This window comes from Dromiciops gliroides, chromosome 3 (genome assembly GCF_019393635.1).
Source record: "Dromiciops gliroides isolate mDroGli1 chromosome 3, mDroGli1.pri, whole genome shotgun sequence".
In the NCBI taxonomy this organism is placed as follows: Eukaryota; Metazoa; Chordata; class Mammalia; order Microbiotheria; family Microbiotheriidae; genus Dromiciops; species Dromiciops gliroides.
In genome coordinates, this window is record NC_057863.1 from 627,900,809 (window position 1) to 627,928,729 (window position 27,921).

Sequence of the window (27,921 nt, forward strand, 5' to 3'; positions counted from 1 at the left end):
GGGGGGTGTAAGTTTTTTTAGGTTGTTTTGCTATACACTTCTATTCACTGCAAGGAGACCTGGAACAAGTAGGGAAACCTTTTCTCTGGCTGGGGTCAATAGGAAATTAGATATTTAGTCTAAAAAGCATGGCAGAGTGGTACCAAAACCCAAGACTAATATTCAAGGGTCTATGTTTTTAAATATTTTTCATATATGTGTATAGATGTATGTATATGTATATATATAAATATATACACACACAGATACACATACATACACACACTTGGAGTAATATAATATAATATACATACCAGGATCGTTAGAAATTGAAGTTAATATTTTTGCACCTTACCAAAGGGTTCTGTCCCACCCCCAACTGATACTACTTGTTTTAAGTCAGTAAAGAACCAATTAATGTGAATGCTCTCCTTCTCCAAAAGGCACACAATTCACAGCCATGAATCATCACTAAACAAATTGAATTGACCAGTACCAATTAGGTCTTTTGAACTGCTACAAGCAGTTACAACAGAAAAACCAGTATGAAACAAAAATGTGTCCAAGAAAAATTGTGAAATGGAGTTTCCTCATTGGAAAAGTGAGCAGTCAGACTCCACCTAATCCTTTCTAGCTTTAAAATGCTGTAATCCTCTAAGAGCTAAAGCACAATGATTGTAATGAAGTAGACACCTCAGTTAAACAGGCCTCCCAACACACAGAAAATCACAATTCAAAGTCCACGTTTGTTTTCCAGTGGCATTTTTGCTTGGATAAAAATCATTAAAGGTCCACTTCTGACACAGGGCAGAAGGACTGGGCAATCTAGGGGTTGGAGAGCTAAAGGGTCCTGAAGGTACTTGAGCTACTGAGGGAAGGGAGGTTGTAGAAATGGAGCCTGGTCTCTCCCCTTAGCTCATAGGTCCCAAGCACCTGAACGATATCATTCAGCAGCGATCTCTCAAAACAAAAACCTAGCTGTCTCAGGTCCAGCAATATCCTTGCTTGTAGTTCACTTGACCATTTGGGGCCCCAAAGCCTCTTTAATCTGTCGATGTCTTGTCCCCTTTATTGCCGGTTTATAGAGCAAGACTCAGGGCCAGCCTTGCTTTTTTTTAAGGGAATGCTGACAATTGATGAAAGCAGAGACAGTGTGAGCTGCTGAAGAGAGAGTTGTATCCAGTGAAACTCCACAGATAAATGGGCTTTTGAAATGGGCAAGAGGCTAGGACATGAAATTCCTATTGATTTTGGCAATGATCGCCATATATCTGTTATGGGACAGATGTAGGGGTGATAAATCTCAACAGTATTCTCTGTATGTAACAATTCAGGAAAAAATCTACAGGACTCAAGAGCTTGTATGGATGGCAGAGAAAACTGGCTGCCAAACAAACCAACCAACCCACCCCAAGACATAATTACAGGTAACTGCATTTCCCAGAGCATACACTAATGTCGAGTGCTTCAAAACACTGTTCTGAGGAGTCCAGTGCTTTTTTTTAGTACAAGTCGGTTGACTCTTGTCAAGGTTCTGTGTCTTAGTCCGGGATCATGGAACCAGGTCTCCATCCAAGACCCCCAAAGGGAGGGCAATTAGACTCTCCTTCCCTCTGAGCCATTTGTTCAGACAGCATTATTTCCCCAAAGCCCTTGACCTCTGGGCTGTGGCACAGGCAGAGTCAGGAGCCATCCTAAGCAAAATGCTTCCCATTTTGGAATTCCACATTTTTATTAGTTCAAATCTGGGCACTGTCAGCTTATTAGAACCCCAGATAATCTGGTCAGTAAACACTAGGTAAATTTCATAAATATGGCAGGTCATTATGTAGAAACCAAAAAGACACAAAATTCCCCTTCATAGATTCCTTAGGGCCCAAGCTATATTTAAACAAAGGACTACTTCTATAATTTTCAATTTACAAATAATTACACCTTACGGACATTACTATTTAAAGACATATTCAGTGTCTGTGAAAGAAATTTTCTCAAGTCTTAAAACAGGTTCACTGCTGGTTTTATTTATTTTTTATTTAAAAAACAAACAAACAACCCAAGACACCTAGTCAGGATACTCATATACAGTAAAAACAAGTAAATTCACACATAGTTAATTACAAATTTGGTTGAAAAATTTTTAAAAATTCATATTCGCCTTGCGATTTATAACCAAGCCTCATTTTAATCATAGAATCATCTCATGTACATTGCATTCTTTTTTCTTTTTTAAAGAAATTCTCACAATACATCCAAGAAAAACAACTGCTTGGAGCAGCAACATTTGTGTAAACATTGAAAGAGACAATACATACTTTTTTTCCCCCAAACATGAATTTCTGTAGGTGAGAATGTAACAATTTCATAAAAACATCAACCATAAACTTTAGATAGTGTGGAGCCTCCTTAGGGGGCAGTAACCATATCACTGCTGAATCAAAACACTGTTCACTTTCAGCCATAGTGATTTCAGAGATAAAAAAAAATCTAAAAATACTATCTAGCCTAACACTGAAGTTATCAAAATGTGATCATTTATAAATGGTTGTAAATATATATATATGTATATATATAATATGCTCCTGCATCTGATGCTATACTTCTTTCAGACTCATACACACACACACACACACACACACACACACACACACACACACACACACACACACACACACGCGCGCATGCGCGCGCATCCAGAGCTCTCAGTAAACTGTGTCCTAAGGCAAATAAACTTGCAAACCTAAATAAAAGTGATCCCAGGAAATAACAGAAAAGGAGATTCTTATTATTCTTAGAGCAAGTAAGATACTTGGCCTTTTTGGTGGGGGGGGGGGGGGGAAGAACAAACCAAATTCTGTAGAATGAGTATTTGACAGTGTTGAAATACGTGTTCATTGCCACAAGGAAATCACATGGTGACAGACACTTCCTGGACTGAGTGGTTTTTTAATGGGAAAAAATTTCTTCAATTGTACAAATGGAATGTATATTTCAGAAACCATCCATCCAGTTTCAGGGCACTGTGGAATATAAAAGTTCTCTGCTAATAAACAGATTTAGATGGCACGTGGAGAAAAAAGAGCTACTCCCTATCAGTTTGCTTACTAAAGATGAAAAATTCCAAATAGGATTCAGGTCCCCTACTAAAGGACAGGACTTGGTGGCATAAACCAGCGAGAAAGGTCTTTCCCAAGTGTCATGTTCTTTGTGTTGTTAGAGGCCACATGCATTTAAAATCAGAGAAGGAATCACTCTACGGAGCACCAGGGAATAGTAAGCAAGCATGAGAATAAACAACATTTAAGACAGGAGCAAAAAGCGATCTAAGAAATCCTGGTGTAGGGAACACTTTGCAGTCTCGAAGTAGAGTTCGTCTGTCCCGCTCAGGGTCTTCCTCTAACCTGCACAGTCCCGCACTTCCACTGTGCTGCCCGAAAATGCTAGGCAGTGGATGGCCCAGTGGATGCCAATGCTCAGGGCAGGGTCTAGGGCTGTGGAGACAGACTCTCTCTCTCTTATGGAAATGAATTCAAGGGAGAAAAGTGGACTGACATTGGCTGAAGTCTGAGAATGCTACAAAGCGAGGATGGAATCTGAAAGATGCTGATGTCCAGCTTCCCACAAGGACAGAAAGGCCTGGCTGTTTCTGTTTACTAAGGCTCACGAATGTTGACTTGAGTTTTTCACTCCTTATGAACAAGGCAAACCTGGAGTGCAACGTCTTCCTTATGCACAGAGGTCAGTGGAAGCACCGCTACGGACGGAGGAAGAGTCTGTCCAGTGTGGAACCTGGATTCACTGAATTCATGGGAACAGCCTCCAGTTCAGCCAGAAGTGATGGAGCAAATGCAGGTAAGGCTCCAGGCTCACTGGGGTCATACTCCTTATGACGTCCCATGAGGGCAAGGCTGACCTTGTGCTCTGCTAGCCACATGCTATAATCGAACTTCTTTGGAATCGTGACAGCTAAAATGGGAGCCAAATGCAACTGATGGTTTCCAGATACTAGGGACGCGTTACAAAATGAAGAATTTAAGAGTAACAGATTCTATTTGAAAAATAAAAGTCTATTAAAAATTGAGGAAGAAGACTTTTGGACAGCTCTATGCATTCACTGATAATTGCAAAGTCATTGAAAAGGCAAGAATTTTAGAAGATATATGCAAGGCTTCAGAAGAGGGTCAAGTGTCCAAAACATCAGAGTTTTCTGTCCTGGAAAGGCTGTGCTGGTGCATCTTCATGATCGGTCACCCAACTGTCTTCTTCCGGACTCTTCTCAAAAGGCAGAGCCCCAACACCCAGCAAACATTTGCCATCACATGTGACACAGCCCTCCAGAAAGGAGAAAGAGCAGGGCAGTTAGGTGACGTTCATGTCATGCTGGTCAAACTTTTAAAATAGCAGTATGTTTTTTTCCCAGGATTTGATCCCTCCCCCACCAACATGCTCCACTGTTATCTAAGAGTATGAATCAATTGAATACTTATGTAAACAAACTGCTTAATGAAGCAGTACTATTTTATGGCTTATTTTTGCTGTCAAGAGCATTTAGAAGAGGAGGGCCTGCTTCCAGATAGATCTGGACCTAACAACAGGCAGAAGGGGATTTCAGTGGCTTTCCAACCCTAACTAGTACAACTGAACTTCCTTGCTGCTCACCTTATTTGAAGAGATACCCAAAGCCTGTTACCTCGAAAAGCCCCCAGAGAAGTCAAAGCTGGCACACTCGAATGAGCTGCCTCAAACGAAAAAGGGTGCCTTTCTGGCCATTCGAGGCCTCCACCTTCTCCTCCCCACCTCTGGTGGACCGTCTGGGAGGTCCTATGAGGACACCAGGCTCTCTACCTCCTCCCCCTGTAAGACTCAGAGCTGCTTACGTGGGTGTCTATTTCTCGAGGGATCGTTTGGCTTTGAATCCAAGGGTGCACTTCTGCCAGCTCCTCTTTCTGCCCATCCGTAAACCGAGGCTGATGCTGCCTCATACTTTCCAGCTTCTCTAGGTCCTCTTTTAACACATCTTCTTTAACCCTTCAAAAGAACCCCATGTCCTTTACTCTGCACACCTTTTTATAGGGAAAGCTCATCTATTCCAATGAGGAAGACAACTCTAATTTAGGAAAGATATGACATATACACTCGGACTAGACCTTTAAATATGAGCAAAACTCGGATAGTCGCTCCAACTGGATTACAATGTCAAGACTCTGGTTCCTTTTTTTTTGTTTTTGTGGGGCAATGAGGGTTAAGTGACTTGCCCAGGGTCACACAGCTAGTAAAATGTCAAATGTCTGAGGCCGGATTTGAACTCAGGTCCTCCTGAATCCAGGGTTTGTGCTTTATCCACCGAGCCACCTAGCTTCCCTCAAGACTCTGGTTCCTAAGCCAGAGAGTTTTTCCCCAGGGACCCAGGACATCCCCTTTCTTCCAAAGAATGCATTTGATGAACACTTTTTTTCCAGTTTTTTTTTTTTAAGTTGGGCAATGAGGGTTAAGTGACTTGCCCAAGGTCACACAGGTAGTAAGTGTCAAGTGTCTGAGGCCGCATTTGAACTCAGGTCCTCCTGACTCCAGGGCCGGTGCTCTATCCACTGCGCCACCTAGCTGCCCCTGATGAACTTTGTAAGAGTGTTTTAAAATACTTGAAACCAACAAACACCAATGTCGTTATAAATGACTTCTTTCCATCCAAGTCTGAAATGGCCAGAAGTCCCTAAGACGACAGAGTCCTTATTGCCTTACCTCTCGGGGACCTGATAAGTCATCAGGACGCATTCGGGGGTCTGCTCTATCATCCCCCAGATGGTGCCTCTACCTGATTTGTGGGGTGCTTCTTTTTCCTCTGATTTCTGCTCATTCTGGGAGGTTTCAGAGGAATAGTCGCTACTTGCAAAGTATTTGCTGCTATCACTGCTTCCTAACAGAAACCAAAAAAAAAAAGGGAAATTGAAAGCACTTTTAGAGGTCTGATTTGACCAAGTAGCCCAGGTGGGCCAGCAGACAGCCTTCTCTGGGGATGGTGCCTCTGAAGTCATAGGAGTGCTAGCCCCACAACTTCTCACTTCTCACTCCCCTCTTACCCACCTGTGCCACACCCAGATGTGCCATGGGAGAGTGAGCCATGGGCATCGGAGCTCACAGACCCAGCACCTGAAGCCACAGAGCCGGCCCCAGCTGCAGGGTCCTTGTGAAGTAACAGGCTGAGCAGTTCCTTGGCCACAGAACCGTGGCTATTTCCATGATCGCCTACCTGATGTTGCTAGGAAGAATAGACACAAGAAAAGACTCCTTAACTTCCATATTTCCAGCACCATGTTATAGCATCCAGTGATCTGACAACTGAATAACTTCATCTTAGAAACAGGACTTAAACCATAGAAATGAGAATTGTTCTTCCTCTTTCTAGGAATGTTGCCAAGGTTCCTTTTTACTGAACATTTCTTTGCAGTCTCGGTCTTGGTAGCTCACCTTTATATGATATTTGCATGTTTACAAAGTGTTCATTTGATCCATGACCTCCTCTGGTCCTCACAAGAAGCTTGTGAGGGAGGTAGTAGGCAGTGCAAGAATTATTGTTCCCAATTTATAGATGAGAAAACCGAGTCTCTGAGAAGTGATGGGACTTGCCCAAGGTCACACAGGTCTAAGTGGTGAAGATGGGATTTGGACCAAGGTACGTCATGATGTATTTTTGCTTTTAATGCATGGATTACTTTTGTCAGGTGAACTAAAAAATTAGGATGCAAAAAGTATAAGTTTTTTAATCCTGATGAAGTTTCATCAGTTAACATGGATATATATTATAAACATAGGAAAAAGCTAAATAAAGCTTCTTGTAATACGCAGAACCCTCTGAGAAGTTCATCTGAGGAGTTCCTGCTGCTATAGACTCCTGGATGCTCTGACCATCACTGTCCTGCTTACACTACTGGCATACCTGGCCATGCACAAAAGCGGTCCCCAAGCTGTGACTCTGCCCACCATGGCTGCCACAAATGCTTCTGCCTCGTCGGAGGACAAACCCCTGACACGAGCACATCTGTCGGGGGCACTGCACCTCCCTGGGTCTTCCCAGACACCCCTGTAGGTGCACAGGCTCAGGGCAGAGGCACATTTGAATGTCCATTTCAATGTCTGAGAAGAGGTTACCTGACCAGAAAGTAACTTACCCCTGTTGAGACAGAACATGCTGCCCCCTGCGTTTCCCCCCAAGCCTACCCACTGGTGACTCCGGCAGCTCCACAAGCTTGTGAGGCCATGCTCAGCATGGGCCTGAGCACCCGATCTGGCAGGAGTGGCCGTTACTTACATACTGCGTTCCTGTGTCTGCCTCCTGTCCCATGTTTGTGTGGGGCTCGGGAGCCCCTGGCATTTCTTCCTGAAGCAGGTTCAGCTGTAGTGGGGAGCTGCTCCTGGAATGACTAAATAAGGGGTGCTGCTCCCGCTCACTCTGCAGCACCCACTCATCTTCAGCTGATCTCTGGCTAGAGGCTGGGGATGGCAGCTCAGTAAGGTCCTCCTGCGGCAGCACTGGCGATGAGGGGGGCAGTGGCGCAAGGGGTGTCTCGGAACAACCAGGCACCCCCAAGAACGGAAAGGGGGACGGGAATGGCAGACACATCTGGGGACAAGTAGGGGGGCTGTGTAAAATAATGGTCATAAAAGCACCCACATAAGGAGAAGGGAAGGCTGGGAGTGGCGGCATCCTGTAGGGAGGCCCTGGCCCAGGCACCGAAGTTGCGCACTGTGCTCTCGGAGGGGGCACCGAGGGCAGAGCAGGGAAGCCAGCGACTGGGGAAGGGGCCAACGGAGGGCACAGCGACCCACACGAGCCAGGAGGGGCCCCGTCCAAAGGCAACCAGGGCAGTCTGCCTGGAGGTGGCATCCCCGGCAGAGAAGGCAAGTTCTCACAAGAGCCGCTGCTGCCAGATGACTCCGGGAGCTTCTGGCGCTTGTGTTTTCCCTTCTTACAGCCTGCTGATGGGGCCTTCCTGGAAGGAGCTTCTCCTAAACAATGATGACAACAAACAGAGTAGTCGACCAGGGCAAGAGAAGGCCAGTCCCTGGCATGCTTACAAAGGATGCTAAGCCACAGAAGAAAGACTAAGCAGAAAAGGCATTATGCTGAAGAGGGACTGGTGGCTCAAGATTGACTATTTTTTTTTAAGGAAAAAAAAAATACCCCACCATTAAAAAGATATTCGATTCTGTCTGATGGCCAATAGGCAGTGCTAGAAAAGGGGCCCTGGGACACCCCCACTCCCAGCAGTCAAGAATTCCTTTGTCCTCATGGTAGTGAGATTGCTACCTTGGAGAAGGGGATATCTCATCTTGCTTCTGCTATCTGGCTGAAGGTAAGAGCGATATGGAGAAGACAGGATCTTTTCCCGGAATCTGTCCACGTAGTTCTTCTCTTCCTTTTGCGTATGAGCAGAGAGCACTGCCTTCGTGAGCCCTACTTGCCTGAAGCCCTCTGTCGCCACAGGGAAAGTCTGGAGGCTCAGACTCCGGGCTTCAGCCTGCTCATTGCCTGCAGCAACATCATCTCCAGCAGTCACCTCTGCCAAGGGAAGGGAAATGAGCCACTGTGTTGAATTCAATTCTTTACCAGGATTGAGACTCTATAAAGAAACTTACGTGCATTCTTTCAGGGGTTATAGAATGTATTATACAACTACTCTGATGCAATGATGAGGCTATAAAACTAGGAAAACCCTTTCTAAAAAATGTCTTTAAAAAAAAATGCCATTTTTCTCCCTGACATGGCTTATGGTTGAGCTCTTTAGTCTGTGTGAATACTGACTTTACAAAACACACATTTGTACACAATTCAAATGTTGCCAAGACATATATAAATGCTGTTAGAAATGTGGCAATATAATATTTTGTGATGTAAGTAAGTTAACAATATTCCCTAACACTAAATGTGCTAGAGGTAAAAATCCTATCTCACATTCAAATCATTTATATGTTAAGGGAAACGTTACTAAGGTTCAAAAACACTGGGAGCAGGAATTCAAAACAAACACCAATCCATCTGACCACTCGGAGATGACTTCAGAAGTCTGAAGCCACAGCTATCTGTACATTTACCTGGAAATTGGGTAAGAGGAGAAGTGTGAGCGTGTGCCAGCAGAGGGGACCAGATGCTGCTGGTGAGCCTGGACATTCTGGGGCAGGCCAGGCTCTCTCGGCCCGAGCTTAGCAGTGCTCTAGGTGAGCATCCCAACAGTCCCCACTCCCCTCTGGACAGCGCTGCCAGATTAGAGCCCTTTCTTCCTGGCACCTTGATGAGATAAAGTGGGCCAGCATTTCAACCAGCCTGTACAGGGCACCTTTGGCCACTGGACAATGACTGTAGTCTGTCTGGGCACTCTGGCCATCTCTTCATAGCCCCACTTCCCCACCACCCTTGTTAGACATTACCCAGGATGTAATGGAGGCATGCTATGCTAGCAGAATCAGGCAAAAAAGTAAACTAAATCTATGGACGACTGAGAAACTTCATTTTAGCCATTAGCCTTGATAACCTCCCCAACCAAACTATTACTTTTTTTCATTTCTCAGACCACCCTCCAATAAAAGTGAAAAGTAAAAAAGCATAAAGGGGTTACAGGAAGATTGAGAAAATGGGTCTACCAAATAAATATTTCTGTTGCCAAAGGACGAGTCACTTTTTCATTTGTTCTATAAATGACTACCAATCTCCCACTGTCTAAATAAATGCATTTTATGCTGTTTGGCTGGGAACTTGATTTGACCTTTCTTTAAAGGTCAGTGGCATGAGCAACTCAAACCAGCCCATCAATAAGAAGACTAAAATACCATAACTAAAATAAATAATCACTCTCCTTAAAAAACCCTTACAAGTTGAGGACAGGGAAAGGTTCTGATCTGGAGAGCAATTTGGAACCACGCCCCAAAGGCTATAAAACTGTGCATACCTTTTGACCCAACAATACTACTGTCTGTATCTCAAAAAGACCATAAAAAAGGGAAGAGGACCCACATGTTCAAAAAAATTCATAGCTGCTCTTTCTGTGGTAGCAAAGAATTGGAAATTGAGGGGATGCCCATCAACTGGGGAATGGCTAAACAAGTTGTGGCATTTGTGGTATATGAATGTAATGGAATATTATCGTGCTGTAAGAAATGATAAGCAGATGGATTTCAGAAAAACCTGGAAAGACATGAATTGATGCTGAGTGAAATGAGCAGAACCAGGAGAACACTGTACACAGTATCAACAACCTCAGTGACAGACTTAACTCTTCTCAGCAATACAATGATCCAAGACAATGCCAAAAGACTTATGGTGGAAAATGCTCTCCACACTCAGAAAAAGAACTATGGAGTCTGAATGCAGATGAAACATACTATTTCCACTTTTGCTGTTGCTTTTTTGTTATCATTTTTGTTTATTCTTTCTTGTGTTATTTTTCCCTTTTGTTCTGATTCTTCTCTTACAACATGACTAATGAGGAAATATGTTTAACATGATTGTAATGTACAACCTATATCAAATTGCTTGCTGGCTTCAGGAGGGAGGAGGGAGGAGGGAAGGGAGAAAAATTTGAACTCAAAAAATATTTTTACATGTAATTGGGGAAAAAATTAAAAATTAAATTAAATTTTAAAAACAACAACAAAAGCAAAGGTCCTGACACTCCAGCAACTCTAAGAAGAAAACACAGAAAGGGGAGAGCAAAGCCAGCTTGAGCCCCTGGGGGTACTGATCCCAGATCCAAGCCCCAAGGAAGGCCATACCTGACTCTGGCTGGGGCACGTGCACCAGCGTGCTGCGGTAGCTGCACTGACTCGTGGCGGAGAGCACGCTCATGGCTTTGGGGGAGAGCGCCAGTGCTGGGCCTTCATCCTCAGTCCCTGCGGGTGTGGCCAGGACTGGAATCTGCGGAATGGCTGGTGAGATCAAAGAAACACTCATGAAGATGTTACCCACCAGCTAGTACGGAGTGAATGCCCTGTGCAGGACAGGATACAAGGAGAACAAGAAACAGGCCTGGCCTTCAAGAAGCTGACCTTCCACTGGGGTGGGATATAGACATGCATGAGCAAAGATGCAGGGTAACAGGGGAGGGGTGGGATAGGGGTTGGGGGCGCCTGACATCTGGAAGAAATCCAGGAAGACCTCGTGTAGGGAGCGTCACTGGAGTTGAACCTTGGTGGAAAGGCATTTCTAAGATATGGTAGTGAATGGAGGGAAGGGGACAGATGTGGGCAATGTTAAAGGAAGGTCTAACCAGGCTTGCATACAGGGATCAAGGCAGAGGGAGAGGTCAAAGACAACTACCAGACTGTGAACTTAGGGGGCAAGAAGGATGCTGATGCCATGGACAATTAAGACATCATTGGTCACTTCAGAAAAAGTACTTTCAGTTGAATGAGAAGGTAGGAAAGCCAATCTATCAATAAATGTTTATTAAGTACCTAGTGTGTGGGGGCACTAAGCTAAGCACTGAAGACAAAGTGGCAAAGGACAGTCCCAGCCCTCGAGAGATTATAACTTAATTGGGGAGACAATAAGGAAACAAATTTATACACACAAGCTACGCACCAGGAAAAACAGGAAATAATTACCATAAAGAAAGCAGTGGAATTAAAAGGACTTAGGAAAAACTTCCCGTAGAAGGTGGGATTTTGGTTAGGACTTAAAGGAAGTCAGGAGGCATAGTGCCTGAAGCCTGGAGACTGAGCATCTTCTGGGTCGAACAGCCAGGAGGCCAGTGTCCCGGGATCAAAGAGTACACATAGGGAGATAAGGTGGAAGAAGACTGGAAGGGTAGGAGTGGGGCCTAGGTTATGAAGGGCTGCCCATGAATTTGATTTGATTCTGGAGGTCACAGGGAGCTAAGGGAGTTTACTGAGCTGGAGGTGACGCTAAACGGAGCATGGCCTGGAGTGGGGAGAGACCCAAGGCAGGCCGACACCCCAGCAGCCATGAGGTGATGAAGGTCTGCACCAGAGTTAGCACAGTGGCAGAGGACGGCAAGGAGAGCATTTGAGAGATGGTAAAAAGGTGACAGGCCTTGGCAACAGACGATACCGGGGTGAGAGAGTGAAGCATGCAGGATGACTCCTGGATTGAGAGTCTGAGGCTGCCCTCTACAGTATCAGGAGAGGGGTGGGGTTGGGGATAGGTTTTGGAAGAAACATAGTAAGTTCAGCTTTGGACATGTTGAGTTTCAGATGTCTCAGGTGTCTGAAAGGCAGCTAGAGATGCCAGCTTGGAGGTCAGTAGAGAGTTTAGGGCAGGAAAGGCAGATTTGAGAGAATTATTAGCACAGATGAGAAGCCAGAGTGCAAGGGGTTCAGAAGTAAATGAAAAAAAAGTGGCTCTAACGTGCAAAGAGACACACAGAATCTGTGACTTATTCAGTGTGGGCATCTTTCCCTCCTCCCTGATTTAGTAGTTAAATTCAAATCAATTGCCCAAGGCCAGGGTGTCAAAGCTGGCCATGGCATAATTAGGACTAAACCCAGTTCTTCTCGACTCCAAGTCCAGCACTTTATCTGCATTAACTCTGTAAGGATGGACTATTTACACCAAAATCTTAATTCATATCAGAAAAACAACAAAACGAAACCTTCCTACCGTAATAAAGGAAGCTATATGAAGCAGGATTATTTTATTTGTACACAAGGAAGTTTAAGAGGACTAATCCTTTCTGTTCACTGTCACCACTATTTCCATTCTAGATGAAAATGGGCATCCCTTTACCTCCTAGTGCCTGGGCATCAGCTGGTCTCTGACCGACATGCTGGTCTTCTTCTTCAGAGGAGGAAGTTGTGTTGGTGCAGGAGACACACTTCCTCTTCAAGGCAGGGGTGCTGTAGCTCTCGAGGTACCTGCATCAGGAGCAGGTCACACCCCTCTTACCGTGCACAGGTACACGATACATATCCATACACCCTTACTCATCGTAGTGTTCCAAAATCTAAACCTTGTGCACGTGACATAAAAATGATCTCTGCTCTACATGTAATGGTTGTTTCTCCAAACATTTATGTGATACCAAAAGAGTCACCATTCAGCACTTTTTCCCAATATGAAACAAACACTAAAAGGTGAAAAGTAGGAAGGATGACCCAAAATGTGGCAGAAGGCTATGGAGTGGGTGGAGTAATCCAATGCACTGTCTTGTAACCCTATGCAAATAGCAAGTCCATGACTCTGGGATACGCTACCCTCCCTTCTCCCCAACCCTCCCCTGCCATTCTCCTGCACTGATTGCCTTCCATTTATCCTGCCTGTTGCCACAGCACTCACTCATTTTTTATGGGATGCCACTGACCTCATGCGGGCTCTAGCCCTCCAGAGAATGAGGAAATGAGCCAGAGCCCTAGACATGGCCAGACATCTCAATAAGACCATATGCTCCCCTGCTGCATCTCTTGTCACTACCCTGACCAATTACTTTAGGTTTGGATTATTTAATTTTTCATGTTTGTCTCATCTCCCCAAACTAGGTCATAAAGCTGTTTTTGTCTCAGGCTACTTTATATTAATCTGGCTTTTATCAAGAAGCCTTCAAAGCAGATAAATAGTGGTTAATGGATCATGAAATTAAAGGCAGAATGTATTTAGAATGTATGGAGCCTCCAATGACCACTTATTTTTGCTTTTATTCCACACCTGATAATACTGTCCACACAGTTGATCTGCTGATAGGATGGAATATGCTGATCTTTTCTCAAATCATCACAAGAGTCAGTGCCCAAACTACTGTTTCTTAGCTCCTGAGATGAAGGATGAGAAGACTTCTTGTTGCCTAGAAAAGAATAATGAGAAATTTCCAAAGGATATATGTGTTATCACACTTTGATCTGGACCGAGGTCACAGCTCCCAGAATGAGACCCCTCTCCCTCCCTCCCTCTCTCTCTCCTTCTCTCCCTCTCTCTCTCCTTCCCTCCCTCTCTCTCTCCTTCCCTCCCTCTCTCTCCTTCCCTTCCTCTCTCCCTCGGTGAACCAGATGATGGGAGCAGACAAGTCCTGCTGAAGCATCAGCCTCTCAGACAGGTGGAAGGGGCTCTCCCAGGCTGCCTAACAAAATGAGACCCTGAGTTTATCTAACTGAATGAGGAAATGTCTGTTAGTTTCTAATGGATCATGTAAAGAGGATGCAGCTATCCAGAGAGAAGAGCTAGTTTGAGGTTTGCAAAAAAGAGGAAGATGTAATGACATTAACAGGGTTCAACAACATATTCCCACAGTCCAAAAGCTCTATGAGTGGAGGGAATGTGTCATACCTACCTTTGTATCTTCCCTAGCACCTAGTCTAACACAGTGTTGTGCTAATAAAAGGCATTTAAGAAATGTTTGCTCAATAAGTAACAGTGAAGAGAAGCTAAATCTCACAGGTAGGGAGAAATAGTTCACCATGAGAAATACGGGAGAGTTAGGCCCATTTGTGGTTGTGGAGGTGAGTCTGGGTGAAGACAGTTAATCGTCCTCAGTGGAAGGTGAGTTTGAGAAAGGGATGCTAACAAGTGCATGATGAAGACAACTCCTCAGTAACCTTGAGATCAAGACATGAGCTGCAACTGAGACATGCCTCATTGACAAGGGAGTCTAAGATATTACAAGGAAGAAACTTTCTTGCCTAGTCCCAAGAGGATATGGCCAGAAAGTTAATTAGATAGTTCTGCTGGACACATGCTACCTTAAGAAGCAGTGACAAAAGACACAAAAGGATTTCTGTCCACTGTGGTGGCCTTGAGTCCTTAAAAAACAGAACAAAAAATTCACCACCTAAATCAAATGGTCTACCATGGATCTAGGGGCAGCATATGCAAATAAATATACCAGGACAGTCTTTCTAGGGGAAACAATGACATTACTGTCCACCCTGTCAGGGGGCAACACCTCTTAACCATGTCACCGTTGTTGTTCAGTCATTTCAGTCATGTTAGATTTATGACCCCCACTCCCCCAAATCTGGGGTTTTCTTGGCAGAGACACTAGAGTGGTTTGCCGTTTCCTTCTCCAGCTCATTTTATAGATGAGGAAACTGAGGAAAACAGGGTGAAGTGACATGCCCCCACACACACAGCTAGGATGTGTCTGAGGCCAGATTTGAACTCCAAAAGACAAATCTTTCTGACTCCTGGACTGGTGTTCTATCCACTATGTTACCGAGCTGCTCCATAACCATGTCAGGTCCTGATAAAGAAAGAGTTACTCTTGCTATCTGGGCTATCAGAACCAACTCAACAGAGGTAATGAGTTTAAAGTGTCTTGCCAGCCTTTGGGCACCATTTCATAGTAGTTCTTGTTATTATTTTAATGACAGAAAAGAGAATTGACTCTGACCTCTTGCAATTGCTAACATGAAAGTTTATGTACCATACAAAGAAGTACCAAAGTTAATGTTTAGAAAGACAAGAAACAACCTAAACTCAGTGTTATTAACCCTTAAATTAAACAGAGGGTTAAGGCTGTCAAAATCAGAGATGGCTTTCCTCTACCAGTAGTTGCAGTAACACTTCAACAGAGGGGAACACCAAGAATTGCTCCACTTCCCTACCACCAACACCATGCACTTCTCTACAAGAAATGGCAGGTTTCCACCCAAATGATGTTAAAGACAGATATTCTTTGTGGAAACAGATTGGTTTATTCCTTTAGTATTGAATATGCAGCTATTACAATTGTATTCTTACCTTATTACCTGAATCATGGTCTAAAAAACTTGGTCTCACAGTTTATAGTGGGTAAACTATCAGAAAAAATACCCTGAATGGTCTACAAACTCCTTGGTATTAGTCTATTTCCTGGGTAAAAATGTATCACAGTCAAATCATTATGACTAAGTTACTAAGATTACAAGAAATATGATTAAGAAATAGACAAGCGCTTTTAGCTACAAATTTGAAAAGATTCCTAAGTCTATATGAACATGATCAAGGGAAATGATGCTGACTCACCTCCTTGTCGCTCGGTACCTGATCCTATAAACTGCTGGTTGGATGGTTTGGTCCTTGATTCAATATACAGCTGTTGCCCCAGGTTTTTTATTCTGTTGACAGTGGCACAGACCTGCTGCAATGTCATCTTAGGAGAGAGGAGGGAGACAAAAGCAAAATGCATCAAAACAAGAAAAGAAAATGTCACAGGATTGTAGACTGACTAAGCGCTAGAGGGGCCTTTAGAAGTTGCCAAGTCCTCATTCTACAGATGAGGAAGCCAACACAGATGTGAGGGGCCTTGCCCAGAGTGTGTCACGCACACAGGAACTAGTCATTGTGTGAGGCTGATTTTGAGCTCATACCTTCCTGGGCCATCGTGTCTACAACTCTTGACCCCATGAGCACAGGGTCACACTAGCCCAAGCCAACTTTGAGCAATCTAGTTGCAAAACTGCCCATCTGTGCCAGGAGACCCAGAAATCAGGCTCAACTGGTGGGGTCTTCGGTTTTACGAGGACAGTCTCAAATTCAGTTTTGCCCATGGATGCTACTGGCCAGCAGGGAGCACCACAGGCGGGGGTGGGGTGGAGGGTGGGGGCTGAGTCAGAAGGACCCAGGCTCAAATCTAACCTCACACACTGACTGACTGGGTGACCCTGTGCAAATTATTTCCTCTCTGCCTGCCCCAGCTTCCTCACCTGTAAAATGGGAATCATAACGGCCCTTACCTCCCAGGACTGCTGGAAGGATCCAATGATACAACATTTCTAAAGTGCTCAGCATGGCACCTGGCATGTAGTAGGTGCTTAATAAATGTTAGTGATTATTCTGAATTAAGCTGGTCATTGCAGCAAGTGTGGACTCAGAACTGACACTTTAGTTCATTCCAATTAAATTTACAAAGGCAAAAATAATTGCACTTGAATAAAAATACTGAACTAAGAAACTTACTGGCTCCTTCTGGATTTCCTCAACACAGTTCCCACTAGATTCACTGGACGATGCAATGCTAATGTAATGTTCCTGCGATCCATTGCTTCCTAGGCTCCCGTAGCCACTGGACCCACTGACGTGAACTGGCTGCAAGAAAAAAACATCTCTGACTCTAAGACGATGTGACTGAGGGCCCAGGGTCCTGCCTGCCGGGAGGGGCCTCCTCACAACTCTCAGAAAACTTAGGACACCATTGAGCTTTGCTCCCAAGTTCAGTACACAATGTGGGAAGCCTCCAACCCCATTAGCTGGATGTTAAGACCTGGCCTAGAAAACCACTGGGGATTCAAAGAGAGGGCACCACAAACAAGAACGTGACCACCCCATTGTCTCTTAGCACACTTTCTACTTGTCCAAATCAGTGTTTTAACCCTTGTCCTCCTCTTTCATGGCCTTGATTCAACCATGTTACAAGCTGGTGAACTACTTTGAGGGGCTGTCCCTTTGACCCTACAAACTTTTTCAAGAAGGCCCTTTCAGTTGTGCTCTTCTTGCTGGGTAATGGCTCACATTCTAGTCTGCCATTTTGCCTGATGAGTGAGAGCTCCTTAAAGCAAGAGCCTTAGACTCATGAGACACTGTCCAGCTGAGCCATTTAAGAGGGAAGAGCTGCCCAACAGAGGGATTTCTAAACCGTAAGGTTGTATAAAACTTTTCATTATAGAAGCCCGTGACACCTTGGGCTACATTAATAAGGGAGAGCTGAGAAGTGAACAAATTAAAAATAAAGTGACCACTCTTTCAAGAATCTCATAGAATTCTAGAGTTAGAAGGCATTGTAAAGGTGATACACTCTAATGCCTTCTTTTAACAAATAAGGAAACTGAGGCCTCAAGAAGGCCTGGTTGTTCCAAGTTACACAAGTGGCAAAGCCAGGATACGAACATGGCTCTTTCTGCTTCCAAACCCACTAAAGCCTCAGGACTCTGGGAAAGTCAGAAAATTACTGAGCTGGCATAGTGGCTTATACTATATCAATATTTATGCCACAATATGCACTAGAAAAATAACTTTGGATTTTAGGAAATCATTGAAATGATTCTAGAAATAGCCACTTTTAATAATTCATTCTGTAGCCTAATTTTACCTTCAACCTCTCAGTGGCTAGGGAGAATGTGGAGTTCCATATTCCCAATGGATTTTTTTCTCTCGGAATCATTAAGATATACTTAAGTAAAATCCAGAGGTTGAATGCATTGGTATGTCTGGGAGAAAGAGAGAGAATGAAACAAAACCTCTAAGGAATACAGAGAATGAAAGGTCTAGAGCTTACTATCCCCCAATAAGGATGGAGCATAATCAGTTCTCACAAATAAAAAAAGGTTACCTGCACTGACCAAGAAAAAGGATAAGAACTATCTACCCCAACAAAAAGAGTTTTTCTGGGATTGACAGAGGAGGGTCACCTCTTTACCAGGCATGCAGGGAAGGGTGGGCAGCTCGCTGGTTCATTGGAAGTCTGAGCTGTAGTGGGCTGTGCCAATTTGAGTTTGCCCTATGTCAGTATGGGAGCCCCTGGGAGCAGGGAGTAACCAGGCCTCCTGGGGAGGGGCAGATACAGCAACTTGGGTCAGGTCCCCGTGCCTGTGGCAGCCACAGTGGGATTGCTTTGTGCATGCTGGAAGAGCCTATCTCAAGCCAACCCAAACCCTGAAGGGCTTGGGAGGAGGCTTTTTAGATCTTATTTTACCTGTAAAAGAAGTTTATAAATTTGATCTTGCAATTCAGTTATATCTTTGTCAATACTGCTCATCTTCTTCATTCTGGTGGCAAAAACATCTTCATTTAATGGGCTCCTGTGAAATGCCAAGTGAAAGACAGTGCGTGCCAAGTTGGAAGGAAAGCTCCCTTTAAAACAATACTTATCTATGTCAAGTATTTGACACAACAGATTATTCTGAAGCCGACCTATACACTTCTTCCAGAGGACTCTGTACTTTGACTCCAAGAAAGAAAAGAGGAAGCACAAATTCCAAATGAGGACATGTCTACAAATACTAAGAAAAGCTGCAGTTTTCTCTCATTTCAGTGATCCAGGAGGTGAACCTAAGGTGTGAGGTCTCACTCCCAAAATACCAGAGTTCCAGCTTCGCAGGTCCGGCCTGCCAATCAGACCTCTGTCCTTCTGGAGTTAGTCTGTACATTTGTTTACAATGTAGAAACAATAGCCAGCATGCATATAAGCTTTTTTGGGGGAAGGGGTGTTGTTTTTTTGTGGGGCAATGAGGGTTAAGTGACTTGCCTGGGGCCACACAGCTAGCAAGTGTCAAGTGTCTGAGGCTGCATTTGAACTCAGGTCCTTCTGAATCCATGGCCAGTGCTTTATCCACAGCGCCACCTAGCTGCCCACATATAAAACTCTTTCAATTTTACAGGCCCCTTTATGATTTCTATTTTACAGACAAGGAAGTTAAAGCTAACAGAGGCTTAGTGACTTTCCCAGGGTCACAAGGCTTGGCTCATAAGTATCTGAAGCAGGACTGGAATGTGGGGTCTTTTGCTGCCATGGTCCATGCTCTCTAGGCTGGGTCAACTAGCTGTCAATGTCATAAAAATGGTGTGAATGTTTCCCTTGGTTACCTGTTATTTAGCTGAAATACAGATCAGACTTTTGTCTTGTCTGAGTCATCCATGTTTTAAAGTATGCTTTTAAATAATTTAAAAATAGAAATAATGGCTTCATTTCTTTTAGAAATGATTAGTTAACTGACTGTTCTACAGTTAGTCATGACTCCACCATAATGAAGTAAACTCTGGTCCTCAAAGGAAAAATAGCAATCCCTTCATATTTCTAGTTTGTAGCCACAGGAAATTAAAAGAAAGAGGATTAATCCAGAAAACTGAGGAACAAAGTGTCATTGGCATTGTCTCCCTCCCAATAAAAGCATAACGATTCCTTTATCAAAAGAAGATTGAAATAAAGCACCAGCCCTGGATTCAGGAGGACCTGAGTTCAAATCTGGCCTCAGACACTTGACACTTACTGTGTGCCCCTGGGCAAGTTACTTAACCCCTACTGCCCTGCAAAAAAAAAAAAAAAAAAAGCAGATTGAAGCCCAAATGGTGATGCACTGGATAACCCTCTGAACTTTTTCTATCAGAGTCCTCAGGAGGAAAGTCATAGCCGTCTACATATTTTAGTGAAGAAAACACTGCTCAGAAGATTCAGTATCTTCACTGACTTACGTTCGGACTTTGTGTCGGCCAATAATGAAGGAAACTTTCCGGCTCCACGGGTTCACAAAGCTGGACCAGCTGGAATCCAGTATGACATAATCGCCATTCTGAGTACAAAATCTAACAGGTGAATGTTCAAAGGGAGGTTGGCCTGCATACTTCAAGACTACAAAAAGCAGCAAAATAGAAGCACAATTAATTTAACACAAAGATGTTGGCCAAGAAAAAGTATTTGTCTCTATTCTGAAGTTACTTATTTCATTCTTGGGTTTTCTAGGAAACTGCTTTTAAAGGTGTAACAAAAAAGGATTTTAACTCCTTTCTGTTATATAAGGTTTATTTATTGTTATTCTTAAAACTAATAATCTTTAATTGAGCTCAATTCCCTGATACTCAATAAACCTCAAAACATAAATTACCTAAGAAAGAGCTCCCCATTTGATGAGAATTGTTGAGAAAATTATAAAGCAGGCTAGCAGAAATTATATTTAGGTCAATATCTAACACCATAAGAAATTCAAAATGGGCGGGTGGCCTAAATATTAAAAATCACACTATTAAAAATTAAAAGAGAAACAAATCATATACCTTTGCAAGCTATGGCTGAAGGGTGAATTCTTAACCTAACAAAGGATAGAAGTGATTGCAAAAGAAAAAAACAGGTAATTTTGATTATGAAATTGAAATGAACAATAATGACGATGATGATAATAGCTAACATCTACATAGCACCTACTATCTGCTAGGCACTGTGCTAAGCACTCTACAAATATTGTCTCATTTGATCCTCACAAAAACTCTGGGAGATAGGGGCCATTTTTAATCCCCATTTTATGGATGAGGAAACTGATAGTCACAGGTCAAGTGATTGGCTCAGGATCACACAAAAGTATCTCATGCCAGATTTGAACTCAGGTCTTCCAGACTCCAGGCTCATCATTCTATCTACTGTGCTACCTAGCTGTCTCCCTAACACTAGGGAAAAAAAGATTTTGTATGGATAAAATTAATGCAACTAGGGTATATCAAATATGTGCTAAGGTTCTTCCTTCCAAGATAGAGAAATATGTAAAACCAAAAACTATTCCCTCAAATATAAAAGGTCAAAAGATTTGAACAAACAATTCTTTGTTTGTCTGTTTTTGTTTTGTTTGCAGGGCAATGAGGGTTAAATGACTTGTCTAGGGTCACACAGCTCGTAAGTATCAAGTGTCTGAGGCCGCATTTGAACTCAGGTTTTCCTGAATCCAGGGCCAGTGCTTTATCCACTGCGCCACCTAAGTGCCCCAGAACAAACAATTCTTAAAAGGACTGCAAACAACCATATGAAATAAAGTTTCAAATTACTAATCATAAAAGAAATGCAAAAATCAAAACAACTCAGAGGTCCCTCCTCATATCCAGCAAACAAGCAAAAATGACAAAAGATGAGGAGAGTCAATGCTGGGGCATTTGTGCAAAGGCAGGCAAACCAATGCATGGTTGGTGGAATTGCAAACTGCTTTTTCTGTTTTGGAAAACAATTTGAAATCCTGTGAAGAAAGTTTCTAATGAGCCCCCATGCTTTCACCCAGGGGTTCCACAGCTGGGCATACATCATGGGGAGATAACTGCATTGATTTCTGTGAATGCCAAGGATAAGAAACAACTAGCCAAACGTGGAGTATGGGATCAGCCCCACAAATTGTGGCATATGAATGGAGAGGAAGATGGAGTATGGGAGAGTAAGCAACAATGAATCAGATGGCCCCAAGGAGGCACAGGAAGACCTAAAGAAACTGGTGCCAAGTGAAGGAGTCAATTGAGGAAAACAACAGACACATTCACTAGAATGACACTGATGGGAAGAAGCACCACCATGAAATTGATGCTGTGGTCAGATAAATGGGGATCCTTGCTGTCTCTTGGAGAGACCAGACATAGCCCTCACCACCTCCTCTTCTTCACAGAGGTGGGAGGCCAGGAATGTGGAGAACTGTATACAACATCAGCCTTTTTTGATATATGGGTTAATTTTGCTGAACTTTCCCCTCCTTTTATTAAAAAGGATAGTTCTCTGGGAAGGGAAGAGGACAGGGGTACAATGGGAAATGAGGGTTATTTAAAGACTAGTGATCAATAAAACATATTAAAAATAAGCAGCAGGCTTAAATTGTTGGACAGCTGGAATTAGTAATGCTCATCAGGTTGAAGACCAAAGTCCAATGATCAAACTTAGGAGCTAGGGTAATGAATACAGTGAATGATGCAGAATCCTCAGGAGAAAAGCCTCTCCCCTGTACAGAAACATTCACTCACTTTTTTGGTGCACAGCGTACATCAGAGGACGGTCTTCTGGATGCAGGTACATTAAGACAGAGGTTCCAATCAGGTCCTGAGGGAGGTAGCCCAGCAACGGCACAGCTCTGGGATGGACACACAGCACAACAGGGGAAAAATCCAGAAAGGATGAGATTTGTGAATACTGTCCAACCAAAGCTAGTTTCTAGTATTTTTTCCTCAAAGGTTAATTTCAAGTAGCTGTCAGTTAACAGCTATGCACTGAGACTTCAAGGAAGCCTGCTTTGTAAACACTAATTGTATTGAAGCTATAAATGTTAACTAGTTTACAACACAAACTGTTTCAGCAACTACACTGTTACTGCCCCGCCAGAGGACCCTACTGTCAGGGTAAATATAGCATCTTGGTAACTTAGTGTGATAGGGACTATGTTATATGGTAAACAAACCCAGACTAAAAGCAAGTGTTGGATCCAGGGAAGGACAGCTGGTTTCAGCTTCTCTTCCAGATATTAAGACCTTTTCAAGTGAATTCTACTAAACCACCTTCTTTAATAATGGCAGTTATGAGGATTGACATTTACAGCCTCATCCAACTATCCTTCCCTGGCCAAGTCTCTCCTCCTGGCTGGGTTTGGTTTTCTCATTTGCAAAGGAGGTAATCTCTGCTCTGCCTACCTGATGTGGCTACTGTAAAGATGGACTAAAATAGGTAGGGTAGGGAAGCAGTTTGTAAAGGGGAAAAGAGAAAACCTTTTTAGCTAAGATAGTCACTGGAACAAAATGTTTTAAAATGGTAAGATCTAGTTTATCAGACAAAAAAAGACAGACATAAACTATACGAAAGTGATGCACTCCAACAGTGTAAACCTCAACGCACTGCATGGGAAGCAGTTTTCAGAAATGCATTTCTCACTGGTTTAGGCCAACAGAAATACCCACCTTTCATCCACTTCAAGAAACACACACCCTGGGGTATGGGTTGTTGTAAAGATCCTTTTATTCACAGGGATCCGGGGAGCTAGGAAAACACATACTTGAGAGCTTTAAAATGCCAATAAATAATCATTAACTATAGTAAGCTATTTTGTGAACTTGTCATCTATCTCAATAATGAGAGCACACGTAAGGAACACAAATCTATTTAAAATCAGCAACATAAATTTCACCAGCAAATAGGATTTTATGTGTTGACAATTTTCATTAAAATTCCATCAACATTTTAATCGACATGATTTTGAAATGGGGTGGGGAGGGTGTGTGCTTAGATCCTGTTAAGTCTTCTATGCACAAAGTATATAAGCTTTAAAAGCAACTTAAATTCAATTTAAGTTAAATTTCAGATTTAAAAAGTACAGTGAAATTTAATAATTGTGCAGACATGAAAAAGTACCAAAAGATCACGGGAAAATGGCCTCATTTTTCACTTATTCATATAGGTTCTAGAAGTGGAAAAATTTAAGGTAATAAAAAATTTCTAAAAACCCAAAGAATAACCACCTGAAATGCACAGTAAATACAATTTGACAATACTACAAAAACTTCTTTTCTGTATTTGCATTTCCTGACTTATGCAAATTAAACTGACAATGTTAGACAACAGATACTTTTATGGATTTAACATAAAGCTTTGTCACTAGAAAATAAAGTATACTTTAATCATAGATCTTCTAAGGACTTTTAAAGTTAACAAAACATTCCCATCAGATCATTCTGTGATCTGCCTCTGGAGAATCTCAGGAGGCAACCTGATCACCACTGGTATTCTACTGCTGGAGTGTGCATTAGATATCCTGTATGTAATTACTGCCTAAAGATGCCAGCTGCCCCCTAATACAAAGTCACTTTGAAAGGAAAAAAAAGATGTGTTTGCCACATATACACTTGGGCAGTAAGTATGCAAGTATAGGTTGTACTAGGTTTTATTTAAGCCAGAACTGGGCCGGGGGTGGGGCAGGGCAGGGTAGAGGGGCACAAAGATGGAATATGGAAGGGGGAATAAAGGCCACTGCCCCCAAACTGTTGGGTTACAGCTGCCAACATCCTGATTTAACAGAATCCTCACGAGTGAACGTAAGCTCTTTGAGGGCAGACATTGGTTTCTCTTTAGTGTCCTCTAAACCTAGCAAAAGGACTGGCACATGGGAAGCCCTTAATGTTTGATGAATACATTCATCCTACAAGCACTCCCCTGTGAGGCGTGATTCCTTATTGGCATCATTCCACATGAGAGGGCTGAACAATTAAACAGCTTCCAGCGGGTCTCCCAACCAATCCCCAGCAGAGGTAGGGGTAGAGCTCTGTGCCAGCTGTCAAATTCTACTCCCAGATCCGTCTGTCACACAGCCCCTCAGAGGAAATGACCGAAGAGATTAAGGTAAGAGACAGGTGTGAGCAGGACCCAGGTGTACCCCAGGATGGTTCGGCTTGGGCTGGCCCATGCCACCACTTTTATCTCATCCCAGAGTTGGATCTGAGGGCCAGGTTCTTTATACACCTTTGATACAGGTACATTGCACACGCACACGAGCGCACGCACACACACACGCGCACACGCGTGCACACACATGCACACACACACACACACGCACACGCGCACACACACCCCTGCCTAATGGGCTGCTGTCTCTACAAGCTGAATGAACAAAGCATTGACTTGCCTTCATAACCAGAGTGAATCTTCTCAACCAGAGCGAGGCAGCAGGGTTCTGACTCCGTGTCGGCAGAACCGTACACATTAATCGTGTAGGGGGTGATCCGGAATGGATGATAATAAGCATCTTGTTTTTCTTTACCTCCCCTGAGGAAATTTTACATGATTCGCTTTGGTTAATCATAGGTACTATTTAGAATATGGCTGAGCAAACTATTCAAACTTACACAGTGACTTCTCTAAATAGGAAACATGTAAATGTGCTTCTTTTCTTTTTAAATTTATTTTTCATTGATTTAGCATTTTATTTCCCCCAATTACATGTAAAAACATTTTTAACATTCATTAAAAAATTTTTTGGAGTTACAAATTATCTCTCTTCCTCCATCCCTCCCCTTACAATGAGAAGGCAAGCAATTAGATATAGGTTATACATATATAGTCATGCAAAACATTTCCATATTAGTCATGTTGTAAAAGAAACATAGTCCAAAAAGACTCAAGAAAATAAAGAAAGTTTAAAAATTTGCTTCGAATCTGTATTCAGACACCATCAGTTCTTTCTCTGGGGGATGGGTAGCGTTTTTCACCATTAGTCCATCAGAGTTCTCTTGGATCATAGTAGCTAAGTCTTTCAATATTGCTGTTACACAGTTCATTTCACTTTGCATCAGCTCATGTAAATCTTTCCAGGTTTTTCTGAGAGCATCCTGCTTGTCATTTCTTATAACACAATAATATTCCATCACAATCACAGATCACAACTTGTTCAGCCATTCCCCAATTGACGGGCATTCCCTCAATTTCCAATTCTTTGCCACCAAAAGAGAGCTGCTATATTTTTATACATACAGGTCCTTTTCCTTTTTGTTTTTTATCTCTTTTTGGATACTGACCTAGTAGTGGTATTACTAGGTCAAAGATGGTTTTATAGCCCTTTGGTCATAGCTCCAAATTACTCTACAGAATGGTTGAATCTATTTACAACTCTGTAAACAGTGCATTAATGTCTCATTTTCCCCACATCCCCTCCAGTATTTGTCATTTTCCTCTTCTGTCCTACTGGCTAGAATTGTCTTGATTTGCATCTCTCCAATCAACAGTGAATTAGAGCATTTTTCCCATAACTTTGATTACTTCATCTGAAAACTGTTCATATCTTTTGACCATTTATCAATTGGGGAATAATTTGTACTCAAGGAAACTTGCTTCAATTTTTCCCCCAGCTACTGTTGCTAACTGTATTTCCCTTCATCCTTTCTCCCCTACCCATTTATTCTATTTTCTTTTACCCTGTCCCTCCTCAAGTGTTCTGCTTCTGATTACCCCTTCCCCTAATCTGCCCTCCCTTCTATCAAGCCCCTTCTCTTCTTTTTGTTTTGTTTTGGTTTTTTGCAGGGCAATGAGAGTTAAGTGACTTGCCCAGGGTCACACAGCTAGTAAGTGTCAAGTGTCTGAGGCCAGATTTGAACTCTGGTCTTTCTGAATCCAGGGCCGGTGCTTTATCCATTGTGCCACCTAGCTTCCCCCTCCCTGATAATTTCTTAAAAGATAATTTCTAGGCTCTTTTTTTTGATAATGGATTTCACATTGTCCAATAATCTTTAAATGATCTCTCCTGCATCTATTTTTCAGGTCCATTTTTTTCCCCAATGAGATTTCACAATCTTCTATTTTTTCATTCCTTTCATTCATTGATTGTTTCTTGCTTTCTCAAAGTCAGTAGCTTCCACCTGCTCAATTCTAATTATTAAGGAGTTTTTTTCTTCAGTGAATTTTTATGCCTCCTTTTCCATTTGGTCAATTCTGCTTTTTAAAGAGTTTATTTCTTCAGTGAATTTTTGTATCTTCTTTACCAAGCTGTTGACTTTTTTCATAACTTTCTTGTATTACTCTCATTTCTCTTCCCAATTTTTCCTCTACCTCTCTTACTTGATTTTTTTTGGGGGGTGGGGCAATGAGGTTTAAGTGACTTGCTCTTACTTGATTTAAAAAAAATCCTTTTTGAGCTCTCCTATGGGCTCAGACCAATTCACATTTTTCTTGGAGGTTTTGGATATAGGAAATTTGAAGTTATCTTTTTCTAAGGGTATGTTTTGATCTTGTCACCATAGTAAGTTTCTATACTCAGAATTTTTTTCCTGTTGTTTGCTCGTCTCCCTAGCCTGTTTCTTGACTTTTAACTCTATTAAAGTAGGGCTTTTCTTCCAGGATAGAGGGCTTACTGTCCCAAGCTTCAGGGATTTTGCGTAGCTGTTTTCAGAGATAGTTCTAGGGAAGGGTAAGTTTTCAGTTCTTCCAAGGTGGTATGATCTAAGGAGAGGTGGGTTTATTACTCTCCTGGCCTGTGAGAGATCACACCCACTCTTTTCTGCCCCAGAACTATGATGATGGTCCGTGCTAGGGCTTCTCCTTGCCCTGGGACTGCCACCCAGAGCTGCAACCTGGATACAAGCATGGGCAAAGCAACAGAATCCTGCCTCAGTGCTAGCAAAGAGACCCCTATAATCTTCTGACCAGTTGTTTGGACACTCCCTCCCCACCCCTCATCTATGGGCTGAGCTCTGGAAGCAGTAGATGCTGCTTCTGGTTTGTTGAGGCCAGGTCTGTGTTGGTGAGGCCTGTGCTGAACTACACCCCACTCTTACCCTGGTGGGACAGACCTTTTCTGATGATCTTCTAAGTTGCCTTTGGCTGGAAAATTATTTCACTCTGTCCTTTGGTGTGTTCTGCTGCTCCAGGAATTGTCTTATGGCATTATTTAAAGGTATTTGGAGGGTTTTTGGGGAAAACTCAGGCAAGTTGCAGCCTTTCCTCTGCCATCTTGGCTCTGTCCCCAATATGTTTCTTTTCAAAAGTAGAAAAATGAGCCTACTCTTGCTGGCAGTGCACAAATGCTATTTCCTCTTTGCTATTG

The 27,921-nt window shown here is 42.9% G+C and overlaps 1 protein-coding gene across 8 annotated transcripts in view; it reads right to left on the minus strand.

Annotated features, from left to right (window-relative positions):
- Positions 1-1,979: 1,979 nt before the first annotated feature.
- Positions 1,980-27,921, minus strand: part of PER3 (period circadian regulator 3) — a 36,899-nt gene continuing 10,957 nt past the window's right edge. For 5 of the 8 annotated variants that reach the window (XM_043996954.1, XM_043996952.1, XM_043996955.1 and 2 more), the window contains 16 exons: positions 25,012-25,151; positions 23,294-23,372; positions 22,370-22,476; positions 20,081-20,237; positions 18,585-18,690; positions 16,853-16,981; positions 15,920-16,046; positions 13,628-13,763; positions 12,713-12,840; positions 10,741-10,893; positions 8,282-8,533; positions 7,283-7,980; positions 6,058-6,232; positions 5,716-5,890; positions 4,854-5,004; positions 1,980-4,308 (listed from right to left, as the gene is read on the minus strand). In XM_043996954.1, coding sequence (XP_043852889.1) covers positions 4,174-4,308; positions 4,854-5,004; positions 5,716-5,890; positions 6,058-6,232; positions 7,283-7,980; positions 8,282-8,533; positions 10,741-10,893; positions 12,713-12,840; positions 13,628-13,763; positions 15,920-16,046; positions 16,853-16,981; positions 18,585-18,690; positions 20,081-20,237; positions 22,370-22,476; positions 23,294-23,372; positions 25,012-25,151 — 2,848 coding nt within the window. In that variant the 3' untranslated portion in view covers positions 1,980-4,173. Of the gene's footprint in view, positions 4,309-4,853; positions 5,005-5,715; positions 5,891-6,057; positions 7,981-8,281; positions 8,534-10,740; positions 10,894-12,712; positions 12,841-13,627; positions 13,764-15,919; positions 16,047-16,852; positions 16,982-18,584; positions 18,691-20,080; positions 20,238-22,369; positions 22,477-23,293; positions 23,373-25,011; positions 25,152-27,921 lie in introns of those variants that run through there. The other 3 variants (XM_043996957.1, XR_006355734.1, XM_043996958.1) reach the window with 3 other exon arrangements.